This window comes from Poecilia reticulata, linkage group LG11, assembly GCF_000633615.1.
Source record: "Poecilia reticulata strain Guanapo linkage group LG11, Guppy_female_1.0+MT, whole genome shotgun sequence".
Taxonomy (NCBI): Eukaryota; Metazoa; Chordata; class Actinopteri; order Cyprinodontiformes; family Poeciliidae; genus Poecilia; species Poecilia reticulata.
The window spans coordinates 21,277,970-21,301,091 of NC_024341.1; the positions used below are offsets into that span (position 1 = coordinate 21,277,970).

Sequence of the window (23,122 nt, forward strand, 5' to 3'; positions counted from 1 at the left end):
GTGAATCCCTGCTCACTCCAGAATGATCCAACTAAAGTCTGAACAGCCTAAATATTTTAGATTTTTAGAAAAAGATTACCAACAACTGTTCAGATTATTAAATTTTTTTTTCAAAATAGTGCTGTAATTCAGAGCCAAATCTTAATGTTATGAAAAATTCATGAATAAGATATCGCTTTTCAATTTTGTTTAAAATATAAATCGGTAATTAAAATTTCAATTCAAAAATACGCTATTGACCCCAAAGGGAAATTAAATATTGTTGTAGCTTATTTAATTGAAAAGTTATTGTAGATGATGGCTGTGGGCAGAAAGGATCTCCTGAAGCAGTCTGTAATACAACAAATTGAAAGAAGCCTCTAACCGAAGACATGACAGTTTCACGAAGAGGATGCTCATCATTTCCTTCATTTGATGTAAAAATCTTTCATTTCTGTTGTCTTGTAGAAATCTTCACTGCTGTGTCTCCAGTCTCAAATGAGCGCCGCATACTCGACTGACTGGACATGAGCAACATAAAACTCAGTAAGTGCTCAGGTGCCCCCTGGCAGAATGGTGCCCTGAGTGGAGAGCCAACCATCCATATCGAAAGCCTCTAATTAAAATGTGTGCAAATCAAAAGACCTAAATAGCCCAAAAAACAAATTCAGGAAGATGTTCCACCACTAAAAGCATATAAAAAAAACACCATTAAATAATAGGAGCATTTTCAAGTATTTTAAATATCTGCAGGAATCTGACTCCATTTATTTTAGAGGTTTTATGGAAGCAATGTTGGAAAAGATGAGTAAGGAGTTGCAGTCCAGCTCTAAGCTCTTGCAGTTGTAAAAAAAAAAAAAAAAAAAAAAAAAGACTAATGTTTTCATGGATCGTCTTCAGCAAATCACAAAAAAGAAAATAAACAACAACTCAACATTTTTCCACAAACTGAGATGGGTATCAACCTGCCAGTATGGATTTTCTTTTCTCGTTTTTGTGTCGACTAGCCACTTACCAATGTTGTGTATTTTGATGTTCGGCCTGACTGTGTAGTCGGGAGAAGTTTGACTGGAGTCGTCATCTGCCTGAGAGGCTGAGGAACGCAGCAGAGACAGACAGATGGAGAGAGAAGGGAAAAGAAAAACGGAGGAGAAAACAATTATGGGAGAGACATGCACACACATACACACGCACACACACGCACACACACGCACACACACACAGAGAGAAAGGGAAAAGTGAGATTTGCAGCATGATCAATCTGCGCACGTTAATCGGTCAGCTTGGTGGAGTTAAAGTGGATTGGAGAAACAGTTAAGAAATTGTGGACGGTAAATCCAGACTGCGCCTGGAGGATTTAAAGAATTTATTTAGGCAGTGCAGGACAAAAATCATTACTTTGACTGTTTGTCTAGACTTGGAATTAAATCCAGTTTGCTTTTTGAATGGATGACATGTGGGTTTGCTAATGTGGGCATGAATGGATTAACAGAGAGCAGCAGTACAAGTGTACCGGCGTACGCAGGGACAAAAATAGCAGCAGTATGCTTTACTTTGCACAGCAACGTCTATAATTCTGACGAGAAACTAGAAATCAAGGAAGGCAGTTTGTGATAATAAAGCAGTGACTCAGGCAGTGGGGTACACCAAGGAAAACTGAGCAGAAGCAGTGCTGACTGTAAATGATGGAAAGCCTTTAATCCACAAAGATGATGGAAATGTAAGAATATTTCAGCTGAAATCGTTGCAGGTTGCCACAACTTGGCTAAGAAATAACCAAGCTTAAATGTATGCTGGGCTGTTTCTCAGCTAACAAAACCTCTGAAGGTGAAGACCTTCCCCACTGAGCTCCTCCAGACTAGCGGCAGCAGCAACCAGCAAACACCGGTGGAACTGCACAGTAATTCACTCATATGAACTACAAAGCTCCAAAGAACGAATGTAAACAGCATCAGTGGGCATGGAGTAACATTATAACTGAGTGTCAGAAAGAGTAGGAGGTTCTTAAAGAGACAGAGCCCAATTTCAAGGTGTCAGATTTATTGCAAGTTGTTTTTGATATGTACAGCATTTTCATAACAACTGGAGGTCACAGAGTTACTTGATTGTGGTATAGAATTATATCATATGCCTGGGAAATACAAAATACCCCCTTTAGCGGGTGTTGATAGTTTAGAGTAGTTAAAGAAAGGCTCTTTTCTCTAAAAATAAAACACTTGTGAACTCTTTTGAATACAACAGTCTAATGTGAAGACATCTGTCCAGCAGCTGAAGTCTGACTGCAAATAGGTCATAAAAAACACAATGTTCAAAACACAGCAGCAAACCCTACAACAAACTTTCCAAACACCAGACGTCCTTTCAAAGAATTAATTATAACTTTAATTTAAGACCTGCGCTACATGTAAAATTTAAGCTTCCCTTAATAAATATTGAATAATATTTCACCTGCTAAATACTATAAGCAAAGTAAATAAAGCTTTGTCAAATTACAATTATGTCTTTAAACACTGGCAGTGTTTAAAGGCCATTTTCTGCTCATACGGTGAGCCTCGTAACTGCTGATGAGGTTTAGTCAGCGTGTTAAACGTCAACTATGCCACAACAAAAGAGCCGAGTGTGAATTATGTAACCAGAACATTTGAGTTTCTTTTCTTTAACACTCAAAAGCCAGTTTCAGAAGCAGATAAAAACACTGATGAAGCAAGTAATTCAGCACACACAAATATTTGACATAACTAACTGTATTTAAGATGTAATGTGGAAAGTCTGCATATATTTAGGACTCTACAAGACACTGCAGAAACTCTGGTATTGAACTGAGGAAGAAAAAAAAAAGTATTAGATTTTATATTTTTTCGCTGTAAAAATTTAAACAACAGCATTAAAATTATTTTCTTGTTTAGGCCATTTGCTAAACGTCACCATTGTTTTTGGCGTCTGGAAAATGAATTGGATTAAAAACGGCCCATCACCTAGCAACTACAGCAAAGCCCAGCGCATCACCTAGCAACTCCAACAGATCTCCTGCATGATTGTTCAGTTGGTTCTACCACTGTACTCACTGTACAATGGCTGCTGGAAAAGACAAGTGTTTTGCTGTTGGTTTATCATTCAGAAACTACTTGCTTCATTCTTGTTGGTTGAGCAGGAGGCTCTACTTCTGCTTTTCAAAGATGCATGGTTGTATAATTGGGCATCTGTTTGCAGCCATTTTCACATGTGAGTGTTAACGCAGAGTTGGGGAGCGTGACCAGCTGCAGCTTATGTAAAGTTACAAAAGTCCCTAAAACATCTAATTCTGAAATCAGCTCAAAATAGGCAGAACAGAGCAAAGGAGACTAAAATATCATTATCTAAGAATGATTTTGCGCAAGAAAAACATGAACATGGTTTTGTTCTATCCTGCTGCTGCTATTTGAGGAAGTTAATTCAATTAAATGTGTCCAGCATATCACGTCCTACTATGTAGGACTTAGAAATAAAAATTGTTTTTCCCTCTTTTCCCTGTGACTTGTTTCCTGTTGATGATGCACAGACAGAAGCAACGCTTTGTATTAGCCAAGTCATCATTATTCTCCCCTCTCTCTCATCTTGAAGCCTCGTTCTGTCGGGGTTAAAGCAGGCGACAAAAGAGAACGAAGGGCAGCTGAAGTCAATAACACTTCTGATAGCGAGCTGTAAAAATGACAGGATGTCATGAACCCTTCAATGCATGTGCACACATCAGACAAATTGACGGCAGAAATGTGCAGGCAGACATGAAACGCCCTCGAACGCTTCAGCACAACAACACAGATGCAAATGGAGGTGCATCAACAGATTGGCAGCGACACTGGGGTGTGTTAAGGTGATCTGTACATGGGGAATGACACTGGCCTCAGAGTGGGATGTATTAGTGCTGACAAGGTTAGAGGAGAGGAGGGGGCGGAGGGGGGCTTTCTGTACCACGCTGCCTGATCAAAGGCCTGCAGGGGAGAACGCAGACTACCAGGGTAAAAATAACACACACACTATACAGAGCAGCAGGGATCAGAGAGGAAGAAAGAGAGACGGGGAGATAGGTGGAGGGGTGGTCAAGAAGAAAGCTGAGGAAGGGGAGTGACAGACGGAGGGGAGGGCAGAGATCTGAATCTCACAGTTGAATGTGTTTTTTTTTTCCTTCTCTCTACGTCTTTTGTAGATCTTCACGAGAGCATGTCAGTCACAGAATGAGATGGAGCATTACTGTAATAGCACAGAGACAGAGAATAACATCAGGCTGCCATGCTCAAAGAGCTGCTTTGAGGGAGAAAACTGCATCATCAAAACCAGACGAGCCTCACGCTCTCCCTCTGCCTGAGACACAACTCTTAGATCTTCTTTATTTCGTTCTCTGTCTGCAGCTCTCCGTCCCTTTGCTACTCTGTTTGTGGAACAAAAAAACAGACACGAGTAGAGTCGTCTCACCAGTGGAGCAGCAGACGAAGACCCTCAGTCTCAGGCAGCTGTGGCCGTGGTGGTGGATGGGTGTGGCTAAAACAGAGAAGAAACGTACATAAAATGTCAACTTTGTGCCCTCTGCAGGCCACATCGTTCTTACGGCCCTGTCCATAGCTGCTCCAGAGTTACCACGGTCCTACTGGCTGGTTCCCTGGTAAATCCTTGTTCCACCTTTCAGCTTGGGTGGACGGTCATGTCTTGGTAGATTTGCAGTTGTGCCACACTCTTCATCTTCAGATGATGGATTGAATAGTGCCCTTCAGAGCTTTTGTTTTGTTTCATAATGCAATCCTGCAATTAACTTCTCCACAACTTTATCCTGGGGCTGCCTGGTAAGTTTGTTTTTGTTTTCATGATGCTGTTTTATCCATTAATGTCTTTATCAAACCCCAGAGGTCTTCAAACAGCAGCTGTAATTATACTGATATTAAATTACACACAACCGCACTCTGTTTACTGACTACGACATAGAATAGTCATTCGCCCATTCACACTCACATGCAAATGGTGGCAGGTTATCCTGAACTTCAGCTGTATTCAGCTGTAACAGAACATTTATCTATTATCTTCCTCCCACTTCACAATTCTGCACTTCTTGTGATGATCTAGCACATAAATTCCCACTAAAATAAATTGAAGTTGTGGTTCTAAGGAGACAAAATCTGACAAATGTCAAGGTTCAGCACACAAACTATATAAACTGCAGCACCAGGAAACTCAATGTCCTCAGCTAAACTTCGACAATCTATTATCAAAACCCACACGGCATCAATACACGTGGGCGAAGAGACGCTCTAAATTACGGCCTCAGATCACAATATTGGATGTGCAGCACCCTCAGGCCTTTTCCATCCATCACAATGAGCCGGTGACTCACAGATGTAGTAGTACTCCTGGCCCACGGTGAACTCGTAGCCCAGCGAGAAGGCGCTGTACCGCTGGAACTTCTCAGAGAACTTGATGGGCGTATGCGGCGCGTGGGGCCGGTTGCACTCCCAGCGTTTGACCCCCATCTGGGGGTTGCAGGTGTAGTAGCCCCGGTAGTTCACCATGTAGAGGATGTACTGCTCAGCCACCACGCGCTCCAGGGTCCCACGCTGGCTGGTGTTGTAGTGCGGGCAGTAGATGTCCAGGTAGTCGTTGACGCTGACTTGCACGGTGTATCCCTCTCTCCGAAGCCTGGAAATTAAAATACAGACATGGATCAGGATGAGAAGCTGCAGCTAATGAAAATTCATTATGCATTTCAGAAGAACGTTTTCCTGGAAAATGACAAAATGTCCGAGGCCGCATTCACACCACTCCTGCTTAGTCTGCTTTAATCAAACTCCAGTTTGTTTGGGGAGTCGTGGATGTGCAATCGACAGCGCCACCACAGGCGAGGAGGGTGAATAGGTTTTCGTTTGACAATAGCTCAATTTCCAGTACAAATGTGTGCAAAACTTTGTTAATGTTCCACTAATGTTGGGAAAACACAATTTCACAACTGCAGAGTTTCCATTAATTAAGATCACGAAAAAGTTTTTTCTCATGATAAGTAATTAAAACCATACAAGGCCATCAGGCTCCTATCACTTTTCACTGTCTTTTTTCATCTTTTGGTAATAACATCCAGTTGCTCATCACAGAACTCGTGTGGTGCAAAAAGTGTTTCCATTGCAGTTTTGCATGACTTTCTATCGGAAAACTTCACTTTTAGTTTACAAAATTGGTGTTTCCGTCAAGCAAATTTATTCTTGTAATTCTAATTTGCACAATTTTATCATACAGCTACAGTGCAGGGTGAAAGCAAACTACAGCGGCTGAAAATGCAACAAGTGTTGCAATTTTGGTCCCCTATCAAGTGTTAAAACACCATAACTTCACGATTCTATTTTTAAAAAAACACAAACAAGCTGATAAATAAATACTATGATTACACAAAAAATGTAAATAAAAAATCAGATTTTCAAATGTATGTAGCAGTAAAGCAGGACTACCATCTTCACATCAGCATCCATAAACAATAGAGGCTATTAACATGGTGCACGAGTGCAGTTTGGACTCTCCACGTGTGAAAACACGTTTCCTCACTTATTGCATCCTGGCGAGGGCCGAGGATCATGCTGGGAATGATAATCTGCCCTCCAGGCTGTTAACACCTGCCCTGAGCACGTTTGTGTCATTGAGGTAGAAGGAGATCCTGTCAGGGGCGATGTATGTTCTGGATGCAGGGGAACCGGTCTGCACGTTGTGCCCATCATGGAGCTCGTTCCTCAGGGAGCCGTTACGAACGGATGAGCTTCCGTTCGCAGGCAGGCGCAGCCTCTCTGTGGTCAAGCAGATGTGATGGTAACATAAGCCCCTCAGATGACTTTAAGCTCCTCGCTGAACAGCTGCGAGGGTGCTGTGACTGCTGTTACCTACACTGTGTGTAAAACTGAGTACACCTATTATGTAAATTACACATTCTGTAATTAGACAGAGTAGAAATCATTACAAAGGCTCCTGCAGGTGAGCTGATGAGATGGGAATTGTCCTCGGCTGCCGTGATGTGTAACCTGCTCTAACTAACTGTAATGACTCCTTTCTACCATTAGGTGGAGATATTGTGCTGAACATAAGGTCCAACGTCTCCATGCTTTCCTATGCAACAATATTTATCTCTTGGTTATCTTCTCCTCCACACACATCATCTGTTTTGTTCCTATAGCAGCACTTACACAGTCATAACGATCCATCATCGGGCTTCTTACAGCGGTGCCAGACTCATTACACGTTTAGGCCTCCACAGTTTTGATTGTTCAATTTAAAAAATAAATAAATAACGGCAGGAACGGCATAAAGCTCATCTTTTCTCTCTTTGTGTCTCACTATCGAGCATACTACAATTGCACCTTTTGTTTCTAGATTTTTACCCTTTTATTCATTTACCCACATGCCGAGGCAGATGTTTATCTACTTTTTAATGGCTTCCTCTTCTTTTTCTGGCCATCAATCTTATCTGTACTTTCTGTCCCCGTTGCTGCAGATGTGAGATGACAGACTTTTGTCTTACAGCGTTGCAGGAAGAGACGACGCAGCCATGCTTTGCCGGGACTATATTTTAGTGAGACTGGGCTGGCGGGGGATACAGTGGAGGAGATGGGGGGATGAGGGGTGAGGGATGAGATGTGTATCAAAAGTTAGAGGGAGTTAAGTGTTGTGTAAAAAGTAAGAGAAAGTTATTATCCTAGAGGATGGTAGTGTTGAAACTACCCGAGGAGGGTTTATGGCTTCTGAAAAATAAAAATGCTTATTTCTGTGATACCTACAAGTGCCAGTTAGGTATTAAAAAGCAGTTCTTGAGATTTGCAAATAAAGACACCAGAAAAATGCTAATTGTACAGGAGAGGCTACCAAAGTGGCTCATTTGCACATTTTAATGAGGTTAAAACCACATTAGCTTATATTAACGTTCATAAATCAATCAGTCTCACAACTTATTAAAAGCACTTTGAAGAGAGGATAGTTTTCCCTCCCACAGAGCTCCATACATTACCCTGAATGTCATGTTTCAGGGTTCTGAAATTATGTGAAACCAATTCACAAAAAATGTAGCTAGAAATATAAAAGATCTGAGAACCAATAGATCCAAATGTATTTTTAACTGAACAGCTAAGATGAAATAAAGGACTAGTGAACTAAAACAGCACCACTGTCAACACCACCAATTCCCATCACTGTTACAATACTATGGGTCATAGAGACATATAGATACTAAAATATGAAAATGGTAAAGGGGTAAACTGAGCTTTAGTAAATTTTAGTCCAACTAAAAAAAGAAAAAACTTTGGAAATGTTACCACATGTAGCATAAGAATATACTTTGGCATGTAAGACGTATTTTCTACAAAGATGTTTAAAGTATTTGCATCATTTCTGGGACAAATATCTACAGTTCAGGACATGAAAAAACAACTAAAGATTTTAGTTTTACAAAGTTACATTTTATTGAACCCTCTAAAAAATTTAGCACATTCAAACTACATAATTAACTCTAAAGGGAACAGACCAACTAATAAACAGAACATAAAGACTGCAAAACCAAAAGCTTTCTGTGCAGAAAGTGTGTTTATGTTGAAGATTCTTCCCAAGGGAAAAAAAAAGTGTCCGTCATGTTTTCAGCTTACACAGCTGACTGACAGCTTGCGGCAACATGTGGGGGAGGGGCAGCAATACTTGGTGCTTATTAAAACTGTATAAAAGTTCTCACCGTCTTTGGCATCCAAATGAAAAGAAACTTAAGCCACAAGGACGGCGTGACGGGAGCAGCTTTTTCAAAATTGTGATGCAGCTAAAGCATCACGACCCAAACCTGCTTTAACTCATTAACCAAACCTCAACTGCGGAAGAGCCGTTTGTTTCAAGCATAATCAGCACCAGAGCGAAACGGGGAGAAAAGAAACAGGAGGCGAGCCAGACGAGAGAAGAAAGCAAGAGCAGAAGATGGAGAGAAATGGTGTAGAGTGTGTGGGTGAGAGGAAGAGAGGAGTCCCCCCTCAGGTGTTTTACGTTATATAAGCCGTCCACTTAGTGGCACAAGACAAAAAGGTTGCCGGGTAGAGAGAAATGAACAGCAGACAGGAGAAGAAAAGTAAAGAGAGGGAGGGGCGAGCCAGACTTAATAAGTTAAGATAGGATGAGGAGAAGAGAAGGGGAAAAATGCACTGAATGACAATGACAATAAAGAGCCACGAAAAAGGACTGGAAGATCCAGAAAGAGACATAATGCTTCCCTGGAATGAACACACATGGTAAAAGAGCCTTAAAGAGACCTATAGCTCTCTTTCTTCCTTTTTTTTTTTCTTCCTGCAGCTCTTTCACTTTCCTCCTCTTTCCGCCCTGCATTGTCTCTGCTGTGATTTTTGCTGTCTCATCATCATTTCTCTGCGAGTGGGAGCGAGCAGCTAGTTAGTAAAGGCTGCACAGGCTGGTGAAGACTGCCGGGGGAGGGGGGAGGCGGCTTGCAGGGGGTGGAGTGAAAGAGCAGGGGGAGAGGTGGAGTAAGTGAAGAGGACAAGAGGATGAGACAAAGATAGCACCACTATACCTTACACATATGCACAGAAGGGAGTCTTTGGAGAATACAGACAGCAATAAATAACAGCGGCGAGGTCGGGATACAGTAGGAGGCACTCGTACTGCTAACAGAATATTTGGAGCGACTGCATTAAATAAATGTAATGAAAACTAAGCCTGAACATTCTGAAGACGCAGCAAGGTCTAATCACAATTAATTGTTACAGCGATCAACGTCTCTCCAGTTCCAGAGTTTTGTGCTAAAAGACTGCCATAGAAATATTATCTGTCTGTCTATGTAAATAATGAAAAGTTCACTGCAGTGAACCCCACTGAAAACCTCCTGGTTGTTCCACCAAATGTTGATTTCTGAGTTAAAACATCAGTGTTGCTGCTTCTAAATGAATATTTCTTGTTTTCTTTTTGTTATTTGAGGTCTGAAAACGTTGCATCTGCTTCACTATTTTGACCGTTTCTCAATTTCTGTTAATAAATACAACATTTTTGCTTGGAATTTCAGAGACATGCTGTCAGTAGTTCATAAAATAAAAGAACGATGTTCATTTTATTCAAACATAAACCTATAAAGAGTAAAATCAGAGAAACTGATCATTTTTAGTGGTCTCTTAAGTTTTTCCAGAGCTTTATACATGTATATATTCACCTTTTTATGGATGCCAGTAGTAAGCAGTACTGGACATGTAAATAAATTGCCAGTGGCACTGATTGTGATAACTTCTTATTTTTAAAATAAATACGTTTCTCCACTCTATTCATTTCTAGGTTATAACAGAGATGTTAAAGAAAACATATCATGCAAAATCTACTTTTTTACCCCTTAAATAGTAGATTTTGTGTACTTGGAGTCTTTAGGAGTGTAGAAAAGTTAAATTTAGTCTCTCCCGGTGCAGCCTAACTTTCGTTATATTCTGCATTGGTCATATGTTTTTTAATTTGTTCATGTTGTTTCTGTTCTTTTGCCATTTTCTCTTCTTCTTCCCCGTTAAATAGTTGTATCTCTCCTGCTAAACCTTCAAAGGGTTTGAAAGTGCTATATGACTCTGATGTCATTTCATTTCATTACTATCAAAGTAAGAAATGTGCCGAACACGGTGAAGTGGAACGCTCTGGGGAGGGGGCCGGGTGTTAAATGCCTTAGTTTCATTTAAAAGGACCAAACCAAAACAAGTTGCTTTCAGATGCACCTCAGGACAGGAGTAAAAGAGACGCATGTGCAGCTACAATAACGAGGAACTGAGAGCAACGCATTGCAGTTCCACTTTATATAGACCACAACTGAATGATCTAAATGTGAAAAGGAAGAATTTGAAAGCACATGTTCATGCTAAACACCAATTATTTTAGTATTTTACTTATCTAAGACATAATCAAATAGATCTCAAAAAGCAATACATCATAAACTGATTAAAGAAATTTAGATACATGAGTAATAAAACTGCTAGTATCATTTCTAAGGGTTTGTGAATCCAACAATCCACAATGGAGAAAACATAAAACAATGTAGAAGTTTCCCCGAGAGTGAATGGATGACCAGACATATCAAAGATTCACCCAGGAGGTCACAAAAGAACCCAGAACAACGTCTAACAACAGGGCAACAATAAGGTCAGAGTTTGCAAAATGCAAAAGTAGAAAACATGGAGCATCTTGATCACCCCCAAGACTTTTGTGAAAATATTCTGTTGACCGATGAGACAAAAGATGCTTGTCCTGTCACGTCTGATGTAAAACTAATATCATGTCAGAACATAGTGTTTTAGTTTGAGCCATTTGTTTTGCAGCTCGGGGTCCAGAATGGCTTCATGCAGTTGATAAAATCCTTATTTCTGCTCTCTGCCATGAAAAAGCCTAAAGGACAGTTTGCAACCATAAAACTTAATGGGTAACGCTGCAGCAGAACAATGATCTGAAGCACCGGCACGTCCATCTCTGAAGACTTCACAACGTTTAGATTTAAATTTGATTTAAAAAATAAATAAATAATTAAGTCTAAAGTATAAAAAATTCTGCAAAGAAGTCTGGGCTAAAATAAATCCCCACTAATGCTAGATGGAAGCTGTTGCAGAAACGGATTTTGGTTCCCCTGCTGCTTTTCATGCTTCCACGTCTTCAGAGCAAATATGAAAACGGTTTTTATAAACAACAAATTACATAACACAAATAGGACTTTATTGCCAAACTAATCTATAATTAATTATCAGGGTAATTTGTTTTGATCTATTTCCATTATGCTTGCCATAATAAATTAGGAGAGTCTGTTAAATGTAAAAATCCTGCAGGTATGCTTCTGCGGCATTCCCACAAGACGCAGTGTTGCAAGATGTTCCTCTCAGTAGTGATGAGGTCAGCTGGACAACATCACCAATGACCTTACGAAAGGCCCTCCCCAGGGTAATCAACATCAGCCTCATCAGGAGGATAAACCACGGCTTTACAAACCGCTGCAGCTCAAATGCCTCTCGCCAGGCCTCTGCTTACCCCCGCTAAGATGCTTACAATCAAGTCGGACAAGCAACACTCTGCTGTTTTTTCTCTCTACCTCAGCAGCTCATTACTCGGGCACCATGCGTCCAAAAAGACGGAGACAAAACCTGCACGTGCACACAAGCTCCATCTCCGGTGAGTCATCCCTGATTGAGTTAACGCTGCAATTAACGGGCCAGTTTACGACGCTTCGATCCAAAATGGAGGACGGAGAAAGAAACGAGTGCTGAGCAAGTTAGTGGGAAGAGGCCGACGCTGCATCCCTCCTCTGTCGCTATTAAACCGCAGGGAGACGTCCATTGCTCTCTTTCATAACCTTTCAGCCACTCTGGTCTCACAAAAACCGATGGACCTTTTTTATATATATTTAAAGATTTCCTCCACATGTCTTCCATCTCTCTTTGTTTTTGTGGGGGGGGGAGAGAGGGGGGTTCTATACGTTTAGGTTCAGTTTTATTATAAGGACACTTTGTAATGGATTTTTAACAATACCAGTAACTGCGACGAGGTTCTGAGCAATAAAGCATCAGTTTGACCCCATGTGAGCCTGGATGTCTGCTTAAGTAATTGTGAGTCAAGGACACCTTGACAGAGTTGTCCTTTTACTAACCAATTACTTCGACAGAAATTTATCGATTTCTGTTCTCTGACAGGCCTTACCCGAGACGCAGACAGTTTTTCTGCTGCTCCTTAAAGCTTTACGTCAGAATTACAACCTGAGGCATGAAAGTAAAGAACCGGGGAGAAAGAAGTATTGACACTGAACATCACGATGAGCTCATCATCCCCATGGTGAGACACGGGGGTGGCAGCAGCATGCTGTGGGGATGCTTTCTTCGGGAGAGACAGGGAGGATCATTGGAGTTGATGCGTGGAGTTTACAGGGCGATCCTGACAGAAAACAGAGAATGAGACTGGAGCTCATCCTCCTAATTCAACTGAGAATCTGAAGCAAGAAAAGTGAGGCTTAGAGAGAGAGATGCTCTCAACTAAATCTGATTAAGTTGAGCTATTTTGAAAAGAGTAATGAGCATAAAAAAGACTCTAAATGCTGGAGGAGACTTAAAGGAGTTGGTTTTACAAAGTGTCAACATGAATACATAAACAAGCCGCAGATGTCAGGTTTTTTAAAGCATTTGAAAACCGTGCAGCATTTCTTTCCACTTCTGAGTGAAACAAGTGTTGGTCTACTACATTAAATCCCAGTGAATTAAATTGAATATCGTCCTTCCTTAAGTGATAAAAATGTGAAACAGTCAAGTGTGAAGTATGAAAACTTTTCCGAGCCACTGAAATAATCGTGGACTTATTGTTTAATTGCTGGGATTTTAGATTAAACTCCACAAACTGCTTGCAGACATTAGCGGAGCTGAGACGTGTTGAAATGCCGAAGCTTTCAGACGAAGAATCGTTCTGTAATTAATACATTTGTGAGAAGCTGTCTGGTCATGACATTTACTCGGTGTGCCAACAAAGATCAGCTGAAACAGCTTCATAAATAAAACAATAACCAGTCGGAGCTGCAGTCCCACCCTGACCATTGCTGGATGTTATCAGTCCGGTGTCTTATCTGTGAGTTCCCCTCTTATGGGAGCGAGGTGGGAGAGTTACGGATGGTTCATGCCGCCTCGATAGCTGAAAGTGGAAATTAAAGCAACGTCTTCCTCTGTGTGGTTCAGCCGCTTTGCGACTTTTTCCTTCAGCATCACTTCAAAAATGTCTAAGTTTTAGAGATCTTTGCATCCCCATCAGCACCACGCATAAAACTGACTGTTTTTTCATAAATGACTCAGATTTACTAACCTTCAAATCTATTTAAACTATTTACATATTTTTGAGCCATTAGCTGGTAAGCAATTTTCGCTAAGGCTGTGGTTAATTGTTGTAATCAATTATCCTGATGATTAATAATCGAGTAATCAGACTTGTTTAGAAAAGGTAAACAAAACAATGCATCTTCACTTTTCAAAATCAAGATACAGAAACTGTTTGACGTCTGCCAGATAAATGAAATTCCGCCTTCAGCTTTTGCTTCTCGTCACCGAAAAATGAAAATCGAACATACAAATAGAGCGTTGATTAAACAGACGACTTCATGTGTTTGTTTGAGTTGCAGTCGTGAAAATAATGAAACTCGATCAACATAATAACGAGACTTCAGCATCTTCATCCTCAGATTTGATCACTTGCAAGGCAATATGAGTTACTGTCAGCTTTACTCGAAGGGAATATGAACTGGCATCTCTTTTTTAATAATACATGCACTTTATGATGTTGTTTACTTACTAGACTTGCACATAGTAAGTTTAAATATCAGACAAAAATACAGTTAAAATTTAAACATTGGCTCTCCTCCAGCTCGACTTGCTGCATAGATAAATCCACCAGAGGACAGATGGCGTTTTATATTTGCTTTTATCGCAGCAGGGATGTTTGCAAAGAGAATCTGTGTAGCATTGTTTGATCCTGATCCCACTGCGGGTTTATGGGTGGAATAGCAGTTTTCACCAGCAAACTGTACAGTAATGAGACGTGAGGCAGCTCACATCATCAAAATGTTAAAAAGAACCTAATACGCATTTTACAAGCAAGGGGATGAGTGGACACTTTAATCTGTACAAAATACATGAAATATAATCTAAACAGATAAAAGTTTAATTAATCGTTTAGTTATCAGTTTTCATCTAACATTCACTAGTTTTAATGTATAGCATTAATTTGAGGGGGGAAAGTTTTTGAGAAAACAAAAAAAAAAATCAACATGTTAATTTTTCCAACACTTGAGCAGAAACATGATTCCTCACTGCAGCCTGGAAATTGTTTTGAACTCTGAATTAAATTTAGAAGAATTGCAGTTTATCCACTAATCTAGTGGGTTAGTGGCCACTTCACCGCCTGATTTACTCTTTCTATGCATTGGTTTTATTTATCAAAACAAAAACTAATTATGGAACAAAGAAATATCTGTCACTAATAAATAACAACAATAATAGAAAAACTAACAAGGAAGCAAAAACAGTAAATTTGAAAAACAAAACGTGAATCCAGGCCGCATGGCGGGCACCGTGAACACCTTAATAAAGCAAGAAGGTCAAAGGTCAGGGGTCTGTTTATGGTAAAATGGACTGAACTTATATAGCGCTTTATCCAATCTTTATTGCCCACTCAAAGAGCTTTACACTACAGTCACATTCACTCACAAACGCTCACACATTTATACACCAAATTTGGGGTTTAGTGCCCAAAGGTACATTGACATGTGGCAGGAGGAATCGAACCTTCAACCTTCCGATTGCAAAACCACTACTTTACCCACAGAGCCACAGTCACACAGTTTAGAGCTGCAAAATGTTACATGACTGTCAGAAAAAGTGAGTTTGTAACAATAAATATCTTCAAGCACGTTTGCAGTCATTTACCGTCGTCTTATTTCTATTTTTAGCATAGAAGATGGATCCATTTTCTTATATAAGCTGTTGATATTTTTGGAAAATGATGTAAGTTTTTTTTTTTTTAAACAACGCTCCTAGTTTCTAAGCTAATGATAGAAAACATTTAAACTGAGAAATATTACCAGTATTTTACCGTTATTCTGTTTTTATCCTTTTCAATCAAACTTATTAAGAGCCATTGCAGAAGCTCCAAAGAGCCACTTGAGGCTCTGGAGCCACAGGTTGCAGACCGCCGGCCCAGACGACCTGTCCAGGGTGACCCCCGCCTGCCGTCCAATGATCACTGGAGATCGGCACAACCTTTAAAATTAAGGATGAGCCGATACAGACAGTGAATGGATGTGAAGTGGGAATGCTTTCTCACTTAATAACCGCAGACAGAAATCCTCCATGGTAGTATCGCATTGCAGGCTGGTCCATACTCCTGGACGGTCCTTATTAGTGATGTTACCTGCTGAGTTATTGCTGTGATTATACTCTGCGACATGCAGATGAAAAAGGCATCCATCTCTTTGAAGGTGTGTCTCTAATTGTATCTCCCTATTAAAGGCTTTATCCCTCTCATCAGCTTCTCCAGCACAGAGTCAGATAAGCAGGATCATAAAAAAAGTTCACTGTTTTCCTGCAAAGATCCAAAATCAACCTAATGAACAGTACCAACAGTTTAAATTGACACCGAATCGTGTGATTGTGAAGAAATGAGGTTAAAGGATTTTGATGAGAATAGTTTAAGTTATGAGGAGTAAATTGAAGGCATTGTGGAGGCAGCTGGCAAAGGAGACAAAGACAACACTGTCAGTGGCTGTGATTAATTTTTAGCAGGGATGAATACAGGAGGGACATGCAACTGGTTTTTGAAATGATAAATGAAACAGAAGGTGGCTTGTTGCCGAAATCCAACAGGACGGACAGATGATTCTTTTCTTGCCAAACACAAGGGGGGCGGAGGATTTGATTACTTGCTTGAATGCTTGAATGTATGCTGATTTCATGATTGATATTCCCTTCTCAATTTTTCATAATGAGACCCCTATATTAAAAATATATATATATTTTCACTACCAAGTGAGTAACTGTAATACAATTATTTACGCAATATTTACATATAAAGTGACGATTCTGCGACAATTTTAGAAACTTTATGCTCAAACATTCACGCCTGTGAATAATTTATGCCCCTGACCAGTCACTAAAACCGATGTGTACTCAGCGACATTTACAATTTAAGGTTGTGTTTTCCAACATTTTACCCCAGAAGCCCCATTTTTTGCATCACTACAAGAGCTCACAAGAATTACAGATTTACAAGAATTACTTGCAGCAAATTTAAAAGCACTGAACATCTGAACCACAGTGAACGCAGAGAGAAGAGAGGCTGAGGTCTACAGCTGATTTATAACTGGTTCCAGAATGCTGTCACCATCCAGTAGTCTGGGTTTTGCCCAATTAAGCATATTTGCATAATAAACATCAAAATTTAGATTTATGTTTAATTTTTTTTTAATCAGCAGTCTCTACTTAATTCAGAATCTGACTGACAGCAGATGCATGAATAATGTATTTAATTGTGTAATTGTAAATAAATTCAAGCAGGAGGAAGTTAAACAAATTTCCCGTCTTGGTCATGAGGTCTTCCGACAGAATATTAATCCAAAATATATGACATATTATCAATTTAGGACCAAACTGGTTCACCTGATACAACATCAAGCTTTTTCAAAGCCCATTTCAGACCTTAGAAGTAGATATTTCAAATAACCTGTAGGATAAGTTAAAGAGATCATAAAAGATGACCAACAACTCTGGATAATGAAGAGAGAAATGGTTAAAGATTCCTCTCTCTATAAGCTCTAACCTTGTAACACAAAACTAAATGTTGTCCAATTGGCAAATAGGGTCAAAGTATTGAAAACAAGGATGTCAAAGAGCAAATCCTCTAAACCAGGGGTGTCAAACTCCAGTCCTCAAGAGAGGCTGTCCTGCAGTTTTTAGATGTGCCACAGATAAAAACACTGGAATGAAATGGCTTAATTATCTTCTTCTTGTGCAGATACGTTCTCCAGAGCCCTGCTAATGACCTAATGACCTAAATGACCTAAATGACCTAAAAAACAACATTAAGTTGTTGTACTGTATGTACATAATGCATTGTGCAGAAACGTCTTTTCAATCTCAACAAAAGACAAAAGAGAGTTTATTTATTTCGAACATTCGCGCTTGTCAAGTAACCCAGAGTAAAATTCTCCCTCGAGTCGTGACAGACGCTTCGGCTCTCTTCATTTCGCGTTATTCCAGGGAAGAGGTTCGTTTTCTGCCTTGTTCGTTTTGCAGTACAAGATTTTGACTTTAGAGAGAAACAGAACCAAAATAGAGATGGCAAAGTAAACAAAAAGCTAGAGGAGCTGTGACAGACAATAGACAGTGCCATCAAGATGAATTCTTCACAGTACACACCCTCTGCGACTGTGCCAGGCAGCTCACGCTGGTCCGCCAGGCTACGTCCAAACACAGACTACTTATCCTGCCAATCTCCAGCTGTCTCGCTAAAGACGAGACCACAAACCCGAGGAAAGGTCTGAAAAGGTTGCACATTCGGGAAAACGCAGCTGAGCATTCACACGTCAAGAAAAACGCTACAGATGAGTTATTAGAGATGAGCAAATGAAGACAACAACAGGAGGTGAGAAAATCTATGTAAAAACGTGAGCATGGAGTCTACAGAGAGCAACAGTGGCACTTAATGTTATCTGTACAGAGCTTAGTATGCAAGCTTTGAAGTTCAGAGTGCGAGGGGCCGCGTCTGCTCTCTCAGGAAGCCGACCGCGGCAGGGAGTTCATTTTTGATTTTTTTTTTTAAGCTCCTTCTTAGGGCTGGCACACACACCGCCTCCTGAGCAAGTACAAAAAAATAATAAAAGCACAGAGAACAATGGAGGGAGCGAGGGAGAAGGAGAAAAGTGGAAAGAAAGATGAAGGAAAATACTTCTGGGTCAGATTTAGACTGGACCACTTTCAGGCAGCGCCAGCCTAATGGAAGTAGAATAAATCGGGTATTTTATCTCCTGGACCCAGCAGCGGCAGGGCTTCATGTAGATACTAAACTCCTCCTGCAAGGACTCAAATGGACGCACTTTTAAGAAACGCGGACATGCTCAGTCCTCACTACATGCTGTGGTAATTCAGTATCATAATATTATGACTGCCACAGTGACTCTGGTTGCATTTCTAACAGCCACACACAGAACGTTTTTTTTTTTTTTTTTGTCACCATTGGTAGAAATGTGTAAAAAACAAAAATAAATAATCCAACCTCTAACTTGAGAACATTCATCCGGTGAAGAAATAACGCTATGCCAAGAAATTGTTGTCTTTACAAAATCACCATACTTTTTAAAGTCAGCTATTTTGTCTACCAAGCTAGTACCGGTAATAGTTACTTGTTATTTATTTATTTCGAACATGATAGCCGTGTAAAGTAACAGACATGAACAAGGAATGGAAAAGATACATATTTTTGCACCACAATAATCGTAACACGCTCGAAAAGGAGCAGGAAGAAGTAAAAAACGTATAAATTCCTTCCCCATGAGCTCATACCAGGTTTTCAGGTGGACCCTTATGATTAAATCGAAAAAGGAAAGTCTAGTAATAGTATAGTAATACATTAATACAGCGTTTTATTTCTCCCTAAAGTTTAAATTCGCCTTAACACAGAAACCCATTTCTTGAAGGCGCTTTCCAAATGGGAAAGGCCAGAAAAAATTATTTTATTGCACTGATTTCTATAAATGAGAAAATTTGTAAGACATTTTTTGCCTACAAGAAAAGGTTTCTCCTTCCTTCCTTCATTTCCTTCATTTCTTTCTCTTTCTTTCTTTCTTGTTTGTTTGTTTGCATGGGAACAAATGTTAAGCATGAATAAATACTGAACACTACAACATTTATAGCCTTAGCTAGTTTGCAATTAATGTCCCCAGATGGGCCTTTAACAACACAGCCAGATAAAATGTCAAACATCACTTAAATTCAAAATTAACATAAAACAGACCCAGAATGAAGCAAGAGCCATCATGGACCGACTGTTAACATCACTGTAAGCCTTTTGTTGCAGTTTAAGTACTAAAAAAGATTCTCAACAGCAACAATTAGATATCGTCCACAAGTTCAGGATGCGTTTCTGTTCCAACCTTAAATATCAAAAATATGTTTCCTGGAATGCACCAGGACTTTAACGGGAATTATGTTTTTTGTCAGGTGAGTCTAAGTCGAGATTTTTGGTAAAAGTCCAGGAAGGTTTGATGTGAAACAAGGGATCAATAAAAACAAACGCCTCATCATGACTTTTTGTGTTTTATCTAGTTTCTGTGAAATTTGGTTCATTTATATTTTATCTATTCCCTTGGGTTATTTTGGCACATTTTAGGACTTTAAACACCAAAAAAAAAAAAAATGTATCTGCATCAGTACACACAGAAGAAACTTTCTGCTAAGCTGCATTTTGTTTAGAATATTTTAGAAAAAAAGTCAACAAATTAAAACACTTTGTGGGAGTAATTTGCAGTTACATGTACTGAGCCGCAAACAAGCAGGAGTTCACTCTGGTTCAAACAACATGTCTCTGTTGCTGTTTGATATCAATTTGACATTTGACTTTTTTGAATTATAAATTTTCTACAGTTTGTTAGCTTGGAAAGTAACTAATTTAACCAATTTATTTGGACTACTTTGGATTATGCTTTGCAGGTTTGTTTTGTTAACCAGTTTCCTGGCCAACGTAAAACCTAAAATAATATTTAGTTCGTCATTAAGCTTGCGATTGTTTTTGTAAATAATCGTTTACATCGTCTCCGTGTGTAAAAAGATGCCTAATGATGTCTAAATGTGCTAGGTTGAGCAAATGTGTGTGAAAGACAGCTCATTTTAGCTAAATATTGCACATTATTTCTTTTGTCCATCTCCAATTCTTTGTTCAAACAGCCCTCCGGCTTTCACACCACAGCGGTCATGGAGTAATTATTTACATGAGCCACCAGAGAGGCCTGATAAGAGCCTGTCCAGATGAGGAGAGAGGCTTTGAGGGGGGGGCGAAGGTGAGGAGAGTCTGCTCAGGTAGCATGTCAATCTGTGGCCCATTAGCAGGTGATGCCAGACGGACGAGCTGAAAGCTGCTCCCAGGATGCAACAGACCCTTTCTCTTCTGAATAATTGACTGGCTGCTGAACACGTTTTCTCACTCTCCTTCACGGCCCTTTATCCGTTCACCTGCATGGCTTCCCTCCTTTGATTGTTCCATGTTCCCGTCTCTCTAAGTTGTGCGTCGCTCTGCTCAGACTAAAATCGCTCCAAATCCCCCCAAGGCTATGAGTGGTGAACATTGCTGGTACACATATACAGGAGGCACTTATGTAACGGAGGACAGAAAGGAAGCGGCGTTCTGCAGCCGTTTGATACGAGGCGTCTGGCAGCATGTTTGTTTCTTCGGGACAGTTTCTAAAAAGGCAGCTCCTGGGGCTTGAACACGGTGTCAGGGAGGGAGACTGGGATCACTGGGTACAGTGGGAATGGAATAAGGAAAAAAAAAAAGAAATATTTGTAGATAATGGAGCAAAAAATGTGTCTGGTGAGCAGAGTAAGGTGAGTTTCAGTTTGATCAGCCCTGACCGGTCAGAAATGGTTTGAATAACAAATTTAAAGCAATAATAATAATAATATTAAAATTTGCCACCAGGTCGCAGGAACAAAAATACTCGTTTAGTTTCTGTCATACACACTCACCGTGTGACGTATCCTCTGCATAAACACTTCTTGGGTCTCAAACATAAATTTTCTAATATCTCAGTGAATTTTCAGTCCATCTCTGTCATCAAACTGGAAGCAGCGATGATTTTTTACACACCGTTTGGGAAATTAAATCTTCATCTCTTAACACTAAGAGCTCCAAAATTGCACAAATCCCACTTTGGTTTTGAATGTTTTTGATACTATTTAGAAAATTTGCTTACATCTTTATCTTCAGCAAATGAAATGTTGAGTTTTTTTGTTGCATTAAATTTCAATTGTTCCGTGTGTCAAGTTTTTTGTTTTAATAAAAGAGATAATAAAACTCACAAGAGACTACTAAACTGTCAAGCTCGTTTCGTTTTCTTTCACAGTTTTCAATATCTCACTGTAATATGATAATATTTTAAGATCATTTTGTACCAATAACAGAATTAATTTCTTAGAATAAGATTTCAAATTTGGTTTTTCATGGTATAATTTAATGTCTCATTGTGCCTAGATAACATCTCATCTTTTTATTGTCTTGTTATTTGAAAGATAAGATTATGAATTTAAGACAACTTCATTATGTTCACTTTATTTTGAAATAAGGAATTGTTCTTCACATATTTGAGGTGCCACTGCATCTATAAGCTTGCTTCGATTTGACAACCGTTTCACATTTCGGGGTTTTGTTAGATTGAAATATCTTATTAGTTTGAGAAAAATGTTAATTAAGAGATGAAGGATTTGAAGCTGTTAAACAGAAACATTACTGATAAAATAAAACCAATGGATAAAGCACAAATCAATAGCGACTGACCAAAATGCTGCATGTAAAATGGCAAAGTAAAGCTGGAGCCGACGATACAATAAGCCCCAAAGACCACGAAATATCCAGCAAAAATAAGAAAAAACAACAAAACATACAATTTATTAATGTATTGTTTCAAACGTATTGAACAGCAAAGATGCTGAAGGATTATTCTGGCCAGCTCAAAAGATTATTTTCCCCTTGTGATATAAAATAGTAAACTGATGACCTCATTTATGTTCTCCCAAATGTAACATGGAGTCTGAAAACGTACAACTGCTTTCTATATTTATCCAGACTTGGAAAATTCTAGAGTTTCGTAGATTTTAAGGTTGTGACTTTACAAAAACAAATCATGACTAATTGTCATCTCATTATTATTACAATCTTATAAAAGAAAATCTTATTATTTTGGGGGGAAATTAGCCAGAGCCCCAGATTTCTGAAAACCGGAACCTTGTCTCTGTAGCAACTTTGTGACGCGGCGCGATGCATTATCCCGAGGAATCAAATAAAATCCAAATATCCCTACGCCTTCATTTCATACGAAGCGCAGCGTCTGGCGGGGGCCATTAATGAATGCTGCCTCATGCCATCTCCTAATGGAATTGCCTCGTCTTGGACTTCGCTGCTGTGACACTGGCTCAGCAGTGGCAAAAAGATTACTGGAAAGATTAAAAGACAGAACAAACCGCAGTCTGAGCATGACAGGCAGCCAGGCGAACAGATCACACATTAGATAATTGGTGCAAAAGAAAGAGCGACAAAGAGAAAAAAAAAAAAAAAAAGTCCCTCATCTCTGGCTCATTTTTTTTTTAACTAGGGTTTAGAGATGGTGGGCAGAAGATCCCCCGCCTGGCGCGCTGTCACACCTCCACAGTGAAAACTGTTTGAAGAAGCTGGAACAAAGCCTGCGTGCGGAGAGTTATGATGTCTGTGTGAAAATGTTGCCTTTTTGTCGACGAGCGATGGGATCTGATGCCAACAGCTTACTCGGCCATTCTTCATGCAGCTGGTTAGATTTGGTGAACACACACACACACTGCAGGTTTTACAGAGACACAAATACAAGCACACACACTTCCTGCAT

General features: G+C 39.7%; 1 protein-coding gene across 1 annotated transcript in view; it reads right to left on the minus strand.

Annotated features, from left to right (window-relative positions):
• Positions 1 to 23,122, minus strand: part of efna3a (ephrin-A3a) — a 91,045-nt gene that overhangs the window by 11,720 nt on the left and 56,203 nt on the right. Inside the window, exons 2-4 of the mRNA XM_008422499.2 lie at positions 5,339 to 5,640; positions 4,429 to 4,494; positions 995 to 1,072 (exon numbers count right to left, since the gene is read on the minus strand). Coding sequence (XP_008420721.1) covers positions 995 to 1,072; positions 4,429 to 4,494; positions 5,339 to 5,640 — 446 coding nt within the window. The remainder of the gene's footprint in view (positions 1 to 994; positions 1,073 to 4,428; positions 4,495 to 5,338; positions 5,641 to 23,122) is intronic.